Source organism: Jaculus jaculus, chromosome 9, assembly GCF_020740685.1.
Source record: "Jaculus jaculus isolate mJacJac1 chromosome 9, mJacJac1.mat.Y.cur, whole genome shotgun sequence".
NCBI lineage: Eukaryota > Metazoa > Chordata > Mammalia > Rodentia > Dipodidae > Jaculus > Jaculus jaculus.
Window position 1 is genome coordinate 88,370,135 of NC_059110.1, and position 13,729 is coordinate 88,383,863.

General features: G+C 37.0%; 1 protein-coding gene and 1 non-coding gene across 7 annotated transcripts in view; both read left to right on the forward strand.

Moving 5' to 3' along the window:
* The window catches only part of Nf1 (neurofibromin 1), a 281,308-nt gene that overhangs the window by 67,738 nt on the left and 199,841 nt on the right, over window positions 1-13,729 (forward strand). For 5 of the 6 annotated variants that reach the window (XM_045158367.1, XM_045158370.1, XM_045158368.1 and 2 more), the window contains exons 4-10: window positions 1,341-1,531; window positions 5,685-5,791; window positions 9,311-9,378; window positions 9,596-9,671; window positions 10,519-10,676; window positions 13,013-13,186; window positions 13,559-13,681. In XM_045158367.1, the coding sequence (XP_045014302.1) occupies window positions 1,341-1,531; window positions 5,685-5,791; window positions 9,311-9,378; window positions 9,596-9,671; window positions 10,519-10,676; window positions 13,013-13,186; window positions 13,559-13,681 (897 nt within the window). The remainder of the gene's footprint in view (window positions 1-1,340; window positions 1,532-5,684; window positions 5,792-9,310; window positions 9,379-9,595; window positions 9,672-10,518; window positions 10,677-13,012; window positions 13,187-13,558; window positions 13,682-13,729) is intronic. The other variant, XM_045158369.1, reaches the window with a different exon arrangement.
* Window positions 7,342-7,541, forward strand: LOC123463819. Its single transcript, XR_006639194.1, has one exon. It is a non-coding gene; the product is annotated as a small nucleolar RNA SNORA73 family (small nucleolar RNA).

The following is a 13,729-nucleotide window of genomic DNA, read 5'->3' on the forward strand; positions in this document are numbered from 1 at the left end:
TTCGAGGGAAGGTCTCACTCTACCCTAGGCTAACCTGGAATTCACTATGGAGCCTCAGGGTGGCCTCGAACTCATGGCAGTCCTCCTACCTCTGCCTCCCAAGTGCTGGGATTAAAGGCATGCACCACCACACCTGGCTTGGTTTTTTTTTTTTTTTTTTGAGTCTGTGTCCTGGAATGTAAAAATGATATATGCTGGAGCTGGAGAGATGGTTTAGTGGTTAAGGCACTTGCTTGCAAAGCCAAAGGACCCAGGTTCAATTCTCCAGGACCTAGATAACCAGATGCACGCTTCTGGAGTTCATTTACAGTGACTTGAGGCTCTGGCATGCCCATTCTATCTGCCCCCCCTTCAAATAAATAAAAATATTTTAAAATGATATTGTGGGTGTAGATGGGAGGTGGCTCTAGAATAAAGAAACTGAGGGAACATAACAGTCCTGTTACAATATATGAATCTTTTTTGGATCCTCGTTGAATAAAAAACTGTAAAAGAAATCTTGGGGGGTTGGAGAGATGGTTAAGTGGTTAAGGTGCTTGCCTGCAAAGCCTAAGGACCCAGGTTCAATTCCCCAGTGCCCATGTAAGCCAGATATACAAGGTAGTGGATGCATCTGGAGTTCGTTTGCGGTAGCTAGTGGCCCTAGCATGCCCATTCTCTCTCTGCCTTTTTCTCTCTTTCAAATAAATAAATAAAATAATTAAAAATAAAAGAAATTTTGGGAGTAGTGGTGGTGTTTAAATTCAAATTATGCATTAGATGATACAGAGGACCTATATTTCTCCTTGTTGTGTTAATTGTGGAATTTATATTGAAGAAAAATCCTTATTTTTAAAATATGCTGATATAAATAAGGGGTAAAATATTATGATATTTATAACATACTTAGAAAATGATTTAACTCAACATTATTTGTAGTATATAAGATAATGTTCGTACAAAGGCAGGTATGATCCCCACTTAAGAATTTCTTTGGATGCTAAAGATAAATAACATAATGTATTCACCAATGAATACAAATAAAGTTTATTGAGAACTCACAGCTCGCTGGATCTGACCATCCAACAAGTGAGAAAAGGCAATGGGGGGACTAATGAGGCTGGGTAGAGGGTTGGATTTCACTCATTATTGTAAAGTGAAAGATGTGTCTTATTTATGAGACCATCTATAGGTAGAGATAATAAATACAAAGAAATGTTAGCAGCTGCTGAATAAAGGTGATGGCTATATGGGTGTTTATTGGGTTTCAGCTAGCTATTCTTTCTGTATGTTTGAAATTTTACATAATAGCAAATATTTATATGTAAAGTTTTAGAATGATGTGATTGTTTATATTTCAGCAGCCAAAGGACACAATGAGATTAGATGAAACGATGCTGGTCAAACAGTTACTGCCAGAAATTTGCCATTTTCTTCACACCTGTCGTGAAGGAAACCAACATGCAGCTGAGCTTCGGAATTCTGCCTCTGGAGTTTTGTTTTCTCTTAGCTGCAACAACTTCAATGCAGTCTTTAGTCGCATTTCTACAAGGTTAGTGTATAAATTATGCAGGACTATTAAGCAATATAAATTCTAGAACTCTTGTGTACTTAATAAAAACAGAAGTGACTAGGCTTTTGTAGAAATTTATGCATTAAAATTTATTTTAATTTTTAGTTATGTAATATTGTTGATGTGTACATGAGCACTGTTACAAATTTGAAAGTCTACATTTTAGGAAAAGATACCTGTTACATCTGAGCCTTTTTCTTTTTTGTCTCCTGAGGAATGAATCCAGGATACTTATATATGATAGGAAAGTACTCTGCTACTGCGCTACATTTCTGATCCTCTTATGCCTTTTTTTTTTACACATTCTTTTAAATTACATTACTCAAAGCAAATGGAATAATTGAGAAGTATAGTGAAGATTTTAATGTCACAGCTCTGCTGTTTATCACAAAATCACTAGTTACTAAAAAAACAAAACAGAACTAGACAACGTAGAAACACAAGGAAGTAATTGCAAAGTATGATTCTCTGGAAAGTGGACTGTATTTTAAATGTATATTAGACAGTCAAATTTATCATTTATAGTTTTGTTTTGTTTTGGTTTTTCAAGGTTGGGCTTCACTGTACCCCAGGATGACCTGGACTTTACTATGTAGTCTCAGGGTGGCCTCAAACTCATGGCGATTCACCTACCTCTGCCTCCCAAGTGCTGGGATTAAAGGTGTGCACCACCATATCTGGCTATCATTTATGGTTTTAAATGTCTAAGAAACAGTCATGTTTATGTGCTCTATTGTCATTACTCTCACAATAATTTTGAAAGGTAGTTAGAAGCAAGCAAATTAGTATCCCCTCAAAAGTTTAGGTGTTACGCCAAATAATAGAATATCCAAGACATTTTTGTTTGTTTGTTTTTGTTTTTTCAAGGTAGGGTTTCAGTCTAGTCCAGGCTGACCTGGAATTCACTATGTAGTCTCAGGGTGGCCTTGAACTCAAAGCCATCTTCCTACACTCTGCGTCCCAACTGCTGGGATTAGAGGTGTGTACCACCATGCCTGACAGAAGAGCCGAGATTTCTAAGTCAGGCTGCCTTTACACTGTGTTAGTTTCACTACACCAGTTGTTTTTCTAATACTTCTGTTTTAGCCATATTTCAACCAAATTCTTTTTATAGTATACTTTAATGATTTAAAGATATGAAATAAGCATATCATAAATATAATGTAAGCCTTTTAAAGATATATGAAATAAACATATCATAAATATAATGTAAGCCTTTACTTATAAATCAAAATCATTATTGTGAACATTAGTTGTCACACTTTACAGATCAGGAAATTGGTCTTGGTTCTCAATAGGATGAAATTATAAGAGACTCTGCAATTTACTTTCATGAAAACAACTTGTCTTTTTCATTCAAATAAAGCCTAAATGGGTTTTTAACTTAATTATGACCAAGTAATAAGTATAATACAAAGCACTACGAGATTTAGTGACTCAAAGATTAATACAAACAGAGGAAAAGAGTCCTTTTAGTTTACTGGTGCCTCTATCATTGACTTGTCAGTGTTGTACAAACATGGCTTCTATTAAATTAACTCTGTTTTCCAGCAGCAGTGAAAAAGAAACATATACTATAATTTGAGAATTTATGCTGTGGTATTTGGGGGAACTGACTTATTTGTTTGTTTTTCAAGGTAGGGTCTTGATGTAGCTCAGGCTGATCTGGAATTCACTGTGTAGTCTCAGGGTAGCCTCAGACTCATGGTGATTGATCCTCCTACCTCTGCCTCTCGAGTGCTGGGATTAAAGGCATGTGCCACCATGCCCAGCCTAGTAACTGACTTTTTAAAAAACTTTAAAAAATTACTTTATTTGAGAGAGAATGGATGCGCCAGGGCCTCCAGCCACTGCAAACAAACTCCAGATGCATGCGCCACTTTGTTCATCTGGCTTACGTGGGTACTGGGGAATCAAACCTGGGTCCTTTGACTTCGCAGGCAAGCACCTTAACCTCTAAGCATTCCCTCCAGCTCACTTGCATCCTTCTTAATAGAAAATTTTATTTGTATAATTATGATGGTAGGCAACATTCTAGAGTATTCTCCAATTTTAACAGAATAGTAAAGAAAATTAAAAATGTTATAATTGTATATGATTGGTAATCTTCATATGATAGAACAATATTTTCACAAAATCTTTTGAGTAATTTTGTCTTCTGATTCATAATACATAATAGAACCAGCAAGATAGCAAACAGGGAACTAGGATGCTAGAAAGTTACTTTTAAAAAAATCCCCTCTTATGACTGGAGAGATGGCTTGGTGGTTAAGACACTTGCCTGCAAAACCTAATGACCTGGGTTCAGTTCCTCAGTATCTACATGAGCCAGATGCACATGGTGGCACATGCATCTGGAGTTCGTTTGCAGTGGCTGGAGGCCCTGGCGCACCCATTCTCTCTCTCCCTGTGTCTTTGTGTGTATCTTGTAAATAAATAAAGATAAGATATTAAAAATTCTCTTAATTTGCATGACAACTAAGTAGCCTAATATGTCGTATATTAAAGATAGAAACCACAAAAAACAGTGTTTCTATAGTGTATTTATGCATGAGTTGCTTTATAGAACAAAGCAAGTGAATGCCAGGCGTGATGGGGCACACCTTTAATTCCAGCATTTAGGAGGCAGAGGTAGGAGGATCCACTGTGTACATAGTGAATTCTAGGTCAGCCTGGGCTAGAGTGAGCCCCCCCTACCTTAAGCCCCCCCAAAGAAAAACAAATAACAAAAAAAAGGAAGTGAGCCATTTTGAAAACTCTAGAAATCTTTAACACATGCAAAAATACTCAGGTGTTGTTTTTTTTTTCTTCTGAGTCTAATTGAGTCTGTTGCTGGAATAGAAGTTATTTGAGTCCAGATTTTTACTGGCTTCAGTAGACAGACTGACAGAAGTGAGATCCATTAGAGACAACATGTTTCAGATGACTGCATTTGCCTTTTCATTTAGCTAGCACCATTAATACATGCTGTTGTAACTAGAGGATGACTCACCTAACAGACCATTATGATGGTTTAATTTAGGTGGGGGCATCTTATGACATTGCTGTTATAGCATTAGATGACTTAAAATGTCCAAGTGATTTGAATGGCAATTATTTCTGAAAATTTGTCTTTATAGTTCATTTGTAATCAATGAATAATATCACGACAATAAATTTATTCATTTATTTGTGTGTGTGTATGTGCGTGTGTGTGTGTGAGAGATAGAGAGAGAGAGAGAGAGGGAGAGAATGGTAATGCAAACATATTCTTCCAGATGCATGTGCCTCCTTGTGCATCTGGCTTATGTGGGTCCTGGAGAGTCGAACCTGGATCCTTTGGCTTTGCAGCCAAACACCTTAGCCACTAAGCCATCTCTCCAGCCCCCCCCCTTTTTTTTTTTTCCTGAGACAGGTCTCATTGGATCCCAGTTGATAGTTAAGATTACCATCTTACTCAACATTGCCTATAAAGTTGTGACTGTTTTAGTATGTACTAATGATTATTGGATTCATTATTTTATTGGGGGCTGCAATATGATACATTTTCTACTCTATAACTATTGTGAACTTGGATCTTAAAATTTATTCATCTGTTTATTTAATACTGGGTATTGCATCAAGAGTCTTTTGCATTAAGCTGTGACTTCCCTCCCTCTCCTCCTTCCTGTTGTTTTGCTTGATGTATTTATTTATTTATTTTAGAGCGATAAATGAATATGGGTATGTTAGGGCCTCTTAACCATGAAGCCATCTCCAGCTCTTGCCATATGATTTTGATACAATTATATGTGCTGCTTTCCCTATTTTCAAGCTTAGGGTGATCTAGGCTCATTGTGATCTAAGCTCATTGTGAAAAACTGTTTGAGACCTAGAATTACCTAGTTTTCCAGAGCCCTGGTTAAACCTGGGAATTATAATTCAGGCAACTTCATTCTTAAAGATAGGGGTATGAGGTTTACTGTAATATCATCCTTTTTTCCTTCATGCCCCTGGAATTATTTATATGCTTTAGTTTGTTTTTAAATAAGAAGTATGTATTCTGTTCTCTTTGTCTTTATTTTTATAAACCCATAAATTCCTCTTCTATGAATTAGAATTTTAGACTTTCCTATAACTTAAAAATACATTATTTTTGGTTCTTATTTTTCAGGTTACAGGAATTGACTGTTTGTTCAGAAGACAATGTTGATGTCCATGACATAGAATTGTTACAGTATATTAATGTGGACTGTGCAAAATTAAAAAGACTCCTGAAGGGTAGGTTTAAATGCATGATACATCTGAAATTAATTGTGTATAAAAGCTCAGTATTGTGAATATAGTAACTCTAATATTATTGAAACAAGCGGATAAAGCAGGTGTTCTTGTGAAATGGTCAGTAATGCGCATGGCTAGTTAATATTTGAATATCTGTAAATAATACAGTATAGAAAATGAGTGTCTGGAATCTTGGCAATGGAAAGTTTTCTTGAGCTACAAGTTTGCTCTTTATATTTTTAAATTTTTTTTTTAAATATTTTATTTATTTATTTGACATAGAGAGAGAGGGGGGGGGAGAGAGAGAGAGAGAGAGAGAGAGAGAGAGAGAGAATGGGCATGCCAGAGTGGGTTTCTGTAATTCTGGCCCTCTGACTGTAAGATAGGAGGTGGAGATAGAATTTGGAAGCTCTCAGTGAGCATAGCACAAGGAACAACCACAGAGAAAGTTTGAGAGAAACCCTTCCTTAAATGAGGTGGATTGGTCAGGATGTCCTCTGGCCTTTATATGCATGCAGTGACATGAGCATGCCCTAACTCACAAGTACAGATAAATATATGCATATATGCATAAATAAAAATAATACAATTAAAAGAAAATACAGCAGAAGGGGGAGAAGGAAACAGTCTCGAATAGGGCAGGGATGTAGGGGAGAGCAATAGGGGATGGGAATGAATGAAATCAAAGTGTAATGACACATGTTTGAAGATACCATGGTGAAACCCATTACTCCGTATGCTAACCTTTAAAGTTAATTTTAAAAAAAAACCTTTTTATTTGTGTTTGAGGGTAGAGTATACATAGCATGCACAAAGCTCTGGCTAGATTTGATCCCTAGCACTACCACCAAAAACAAAACAAAACTATATCAAGCAGCAGTTTAATATGTTTTCAGTAACTTTAATAAGGGACTTTATTTTAACTATCATGGAATGATCTAAAACATGTGGGCAAAAGCTGGGTGTGGTAGCTCATGCTACAATCCTAGCACTTGGGAGGACAGAGGTAGGAGGATTGCTGTGAATTTGAGGCTGGTCTGAAACTACAGAGTGCGTTCTATTTCAGCCTGGGCTACACAGAGACCCTAGCTTGGGGGAAAAATAAACATGTGGGCAGAAATTATCAGATTATAATATATCATTAAATCTACAGTTTAAGTTCCCAAGGTTTTTTTGTTTTCTTTTCTTTTTTGGTGGTGCTGGAACTTGAACCAAAGGCATTATGCATGCTAGGGAAGTGCTGTGCCACTGAACAATACCATTGATCATAAAACTTTTAAGATTTTAGTGTTTGTCATTATACATTGAGCCATTAAGGAACTGAATGGAAAGTTTAGAGATCATTTCTAGGAAGTAAACTTAAGGCTAGGGTTATGGCTCAGCATTAAAGTGCATACTTAGCATGCCCAAAACCTTGGCTTTGATTCCCAGCAATGTCCTCCCAAATCATAAATAAACTGATTAATTAACAAAAGATATGTAAGTGGGAATTTAAAATTTTAATTAACAAAGGATATGTAAGTGGGGGTTTAAGATTTTTCATAATTGTTCTGATGTGGATCTTCTGGGAGATCACTGCCTGGGCTCAGTCCAGGCAGCATAGGGAGCATAGGGCTCTGCTGCATGATGCACAGCCCCTTTCCACAACCCTGGAGATGAAGCTTGGACTTGAGTTTGCACCTGCATATTTCTATGATTTTTCAGAGTCCTGTGGACAATGTCTGAGGAGACAAACCATGAGGAAACAATATAAAAATTTAAAAATAACTTTTCGTAACTGTTTAGTGATTGCATTTCTTTTCTCTTCACCTTGAAGATCTGTAATTGTATATAGATCTGTTTGTGATACCCCATAAGCACTGAGATTTTGTAGAAACTGAAACACCTCATATCTTGTGATTTTTTTTCAAGTAATAGTTGCTTTTTTGTGTAGAGTCAGATTCACACACACATATACATACATACATACCGTGTGTGTGTGTGTGTGTGTGTGTGTGTGTGTGTGCGCGTGTGTAGAGCCAGGTATGATGATGCACACCTTTATTCCCAGCACTTGGGAGGCTGAGATAGGAGGATCACTGTAGTGAATTGCATGTCAGACTGGGCTAGAGTGAGACCCTAGCTCAATACACACATAACACATACACCCACACATGATTTTTTAAAAATATAAATTATTTTCTTTACTTTTTTGGTGTGTATGTCCCATGCACATGCTGCAGAGGTCAGAAGTAGTTGTCATGTGTCCTTTCTATAGCTTTTCTACCCTATTTTCCTGAGATAGAATCTGTCACTAAATCTGGTGATCCTTATTTTTTGATTAGGCTGGTTGACCAGGGAGTCCCAGCAGTCCTGTTTCCACACCCCTCAACACTGTGGTTATAAGCATGAGAGCCATGCCTCCCCCCCCCCCCCCCCCGAGGTAGGGGTCTCGCTCTAGCTCAGAGCTGACCTAGAAATCACTATCTAGTCTCAGGGTGGCTTTGAACTCACAGCGATCCTCCTACCTCTGCCTCCCAAGTGCTGGAGTTAAAGGCATGTGCTACCATACCCAGCATACCTGTCTTTTTTTTTTTTTTAATTTTATTTATTTATTTTTATTTGAGAGCGACAGACACAGAGAGAAAGACAGGTAGAGGGAGAGAGAGAGAGAGAATGGGCCCACCAGGGCTTCCAGCCTCTGCAAACGAACTCCAGACGCGTGCGCCCCCTTGTGCATCTGGCTAACGTGGGACCTGGGGAACCGAGCCTCGAACCGGGGTCCTTAGGCTTCACAGGCAAGCGCTTAACCGCTAAGCCATCTCTCCAGCCCCATACCTGTCTTTTTATATGGGTCCTGGGCTCACAACTTTTACTCAATGAACCATCTCTCCAGCCTTTCATAGAATGAGTTTTTAATGACAAAGGAAAAATTGAGGATACTGTATAAAGTGGAAACAGTGGGCTTGGATGGCCATTATGTTCTGTTATGTTAAATACATTGTCTTGTATTTGCACAGGGAAAGAGATAGAAGAAAATTCAGCAGCTGTTAAATCTGATTGCCTTTCTGTGGTAGAATAATACGTGCTGGGCTGCAGAGATGGCTTAGTGGTTAAGGCATTTACTTGCAGCTGGCCTAAGTAAAACCAGATGCAAAAAGTAGTGCAAGCATCTGGCATTCTTTTGCAGCAGCAAGAGACCCTGACACTTGAAAATAATTTTTTTATCACAGAAAAATGATGTTTTAACTCTTCTTAGTCTATTGTGTGTATTTATGTTCCACAATGACGACATGTCTTATAATTTTAAAAATATCAATTGTTTTTTCAAATAAAGCAAAGGAAAAACGCAATGTTTGAAAATCAAGGTATACTTGCTTTCTCTTTTGGCCATAAATCATGAATATGGAGTTTGTATTTTCTTACAGTACTGATAAATAAATTGGAAGAAATATAGTATGTAAAAGAAAAGTTATTTTTCAAATAGCTCTGAACTGTATTTGTGTTAATTAAATAATCAACAAAAAATTTTCTCCTCAGAAACAGCATTCAAATTTAAAGCCCTGAAGAAAGTTGCACAATTAGCAGTTATAAATAGCCTGGAAAAGGTAAGCTACAATCTCTTGGGTATTAAAATTTTGATTTGACTATGTACTTTGCTGATTTAGTGTTTTGAGTAAAATAAATCAATACTTGAATGATAGTTTCATACTAGTTTTTAGGCAAAATGCATTGAAATTTTTTTATAAAGACAATTTAAAATGTAACATTCATGTTCGGAAAAGTTCATTGCTTTCATATAAAGACATGTTTTGTTATTTGTAGGCCTTTTGGAACTGGGTAGAAAATTATCCAGATGAATTTACAAAGCTGTACCAGATTCCACAGACTGATATGGCTGGTAAGGCTAAGACTAGTTTTGGGGGGGTGAAGAAAGGGATCTTTTTTCCACCCTTAACTGAGAGGTAAAAGCTTGTCACATGTTTTAAGTAACTTTGCTTTTTTTTTTTCCTTTTGTTTTTTGTTTTTCGAGGTAGGATATCACTCTGGTCCAGGCTGACCTGGAATTCACTTTGTAGTCTCAGGGTGGCCTTGAACTCACAGCGATCCTCCTACCTCTGCCTCCCAAGTGCTGTGATTAAAGGCATGCACCACCACACCCGGCTTGTTACTTTGCTTTTGCATGCTGTATGTTAACTGATATCAGATAGGAAATACTATTTTTTTTCTATATTTCTAAATTATCTCCAACACTTTTCCTTTCCTTTAAGCAAATAAATAAAAGAAGTCTGAAATGAAGCTTTAGTCTTTAGAGTTATGATTAGATATTTAATGGCTTTGTTACAAAAAGCACTTTTTCATATTCTAAGGCTTTATTTTGTATTTAGAGAGATGTATATACAGAGATAAATTACTTTTATCTGTGAGTAAGAATTCTTGGGGGATAAGTACGTGACAGAGAGTACAGATACCTTGGAGACTTTAGTAATTTCCTTTAAGAAGTTGTTCAGTCTTTGTTGTTGGAGTACATTATACTTTCTTTCCATAAGGCTCTATAAATTGTGAGAAAACACAAAATTAGCCATTCTAAAATGTGAACTTTTCCAGGATGGATCGTCAAGATACCTCTTCTCACTCCCTTACTCTGTTAAGATTGTGCTTGTGGGTAGCTCTGAGTTTTAATTTAACTTGAAGTATTTTCTTCTCACCTAATAGGGTCACTTAAAATGTTCATATTTTTCCCATAGAATGTGCAGAAAAGCTATTTGATTTGGTGGATGGTTTTGCTGAAAGCACCAAACGTAAGGCAGCAGTTTGGCCACTACAAATCATTCTTCTTATTTTATGTCCGGAAATAATCCAAGATATATCCAGGGATGTGGTTGATGAAAACAACATGAATAAGGTGAGGAGGCAAAATTAGTTTTTAATATTTCCTGATGTGAAACAATTTGTGTTACTTAAGATGTATATCACTTATACCTTATTCTTTATCCAGTTGATTTCAGGAAGCCATTTTAATTATAATCAATTTAAATCTTTTTGTTTGCTGACCTTAGCAGATAATTTGGAAGAGGGACAAATAATACCATTTATAATCAAAAGAGCTATGAACTCTGATGGTTTTTGAACCTAGTTATATTAAATCAGGTAATATTTGTTTTTAAACTTGCACTTTACATTCAGAGTCACAATATATTTAGAAGCTTTTATTTAACGATGTTTATTCTTGTATGTGGTTGGCTGGTATGCAAATGTATTGTATAGCTATTTAATTAAATATCTTCTTCTGGTAGCTGGGGAGATGGCTCAGTGCATAGAGTACTTGTTGCACAAGCATGAGGACTGGAGTTCAGCCCCCAGTTTCCATGTAAATTCGAGGCTGGCGGCTTGCCCCTTTAATCCTGATGCTGCGGAAATGGGAACTGGATGGAGGCAGGAGAATCCTTGGAGCTTGTTAGCTTAACTAGTCTAGCTGAATCAGTGAACTAACTCTCCCAGCCAGTAAAACGAGGTGGACAGTGTTCCTTAGGATAACACCTGAGGCTGTCCTTTGGCCTCCATTTGTACATGCACATACACTCCCCCACACCCACCAACATGCACATGCATGCCTTAAAAAGAACTTGTTTGGTTGTCAAATGTTTGGCCCACATTGAGAAAAGAATGTCTCTTGTGCATTTAGTAATTTATATTCTACTAGTGTAAAACGTTATATAAATCTGAGAACAATATGTGGAGATGAGAGATTTTCATTTAGGAGAAAAACCAGAAAAAGAAATTAGTCAGATATAAAAGAGAAGCTTCAGATCATATGAATAGATTTTTTTTTTTTTTGAGGGGCCAGAGTTAGAGTTAAGGAATAGCCTTAGGTATATTTTTATTTATTTATTTATTATTTTGGTTTTTCAAGGTAGGGTCTCACAATCTAGTCCAGTCTAGTCCTGGAATTCACTATGTAGTCTCAGGGTGGCCTTAAACTCATGGTGATCCTCCTACCTCTGCCTCCCAAGTGCTGGGATTAAAGGCCACCATGCCTGGCCCTTTTATTATTAATATTATCGTTGTTAACTACTATTATATGATGATAATGTGCATGGTTCCACATTGCATGTGTAAGGTCTGAGGATAACCTTGGGGTGTTTGTCCACTCCTTTCACATTACTTGAGACAGGGTCTATCTTGTTTTTGCTGCTGCTTGTGCACCAGTCTTCTGGCATGTGGATTCTCCAGGCTCTACATCCCATTGCTGTAGGCATTGGGACTATAGTTATGGGTGACACTTGGTATCAGTCTTTATGTGGGTGCCTGGGAATTGGACTTAGGTGTGTAAGCTTGCAAGCAAGCAAGCACCTTTAAGCACTGAGCCATCTTCCCAGCCATAGGGGTGTATTTTTATTTAGAAGACTAAAGGTTGAATGTACACTAGAATAGTAGAAAAGGACAGAACAACTTAAATAATATCATAGCCAAGACAGTAAAATGTTTAATGTCAGAAGGAGGCTATAATCACCTGACTTCAGTGCTGAGTTTATATGTTTGGGAAGGAATATTTCTTAGGTTCTGAAATAGGTCAATAAAGAAAGTGGAGAAGGAGGGATGGCTTAGCAGTTAAGGTGTTTGCCTGCAAAGCCAAAGGACCCAGGTTTGATTCCCCAGGACCCACGTTAGCCAGATGCACAAAGGGGCACACATGTCTGGAGTTTGTCTGCAGTGGCTGGACACCCTAGTGGGCCCATTTTCCCTGCCCTTCTCTGTCAAATAAATAAATAAATAAAAATAAAATATTTTTTAAACGTGAAGAGATATTTTTTAACTTGAGAAACATTTAAATTATGAAAGCTACTTAAATTATGAAATTGAGTTTTTTTTTGTTCTTTTAAAATATTTATTTATTTATTTGACGGGGAGGGAGTGGAGAGAAAGAAGAAGCAGATAGAGAAGAATGTGCATACCAGGGCCTTCAGCCACTGCCAGTGAATGGCAGATGCATTTGCAATTTTGTGCATCTGGCTTACATAGGTTCTGAGGAACCTAATCTAAGTCCTTAGGGTTCTCAGGCAAGTGCCTTAACTGCTAAATCATCTCTCTAGCCCCAAGTTATGAAATTGAAAGCCTAAATAAAAACTATGGCTTCTTTATAGTTTTAACTTTTGAGGCTACCAATTTGCTGTTTTGTTAGATAAGTCTGAAATAGAAGAAACATCATGTATTGTGTTATTACTGTATTTGAATCTGTAGAAGTTGTTTCTGGACAGTTTACGAAAAGCACTTGCTGGCCATGGAGGAAGCAGGCAACTGACAGAAAGTGCTGCGATAGCTTGTGTCAAACTATGTAAAGCCAGTACTTACATCAACTGGGAAGATAACTCTGTCATTTTCCTACTTGTTCAATCCATGGTGGTTGATCTTAAGGTAATATGCTTAAATTTTCCTCCACTACAAACTTTAAGAAAATTAAGTAAGAATAAAATTCTAGTATAAGTATTATGCCAGAAATAGCTGCTAGCTCTAAAGTTTTGAGCTATCTATAAGTCTTTTGTTGTTGTTATTGCTGTGTTCATTGATACTGAGAACTTGAACAACGGCATAGTTTTAAATGATGTAGAAGCTAGGACCTGAATCATATGTGGTATTGATAAACCATAATTTCACTACTTAGCACTATTTCTGGCAACTGAACATTTCAGTTATCTATATGTAATGTTGATAATGTTGTATACTAGTAAAAAGACATTGCTTGACTATTTAAAGGACTGTGTTTTTTTTTATTGGGATTTTTCTTAGAACCTGCTTTTTAATCCAAGTAAACCATTCTCAAGAGGCAGTCAGCCTGCAGATGTGGATCTCATGATTGACTGCCTTGTTTCTTGCTTTCGCATAAGCCCTCACAACAACCAACACTTTAAGGTGAGAGCATCAGATGGTTTGATCCAGCTGTGTTTACTGGTAAAGTTG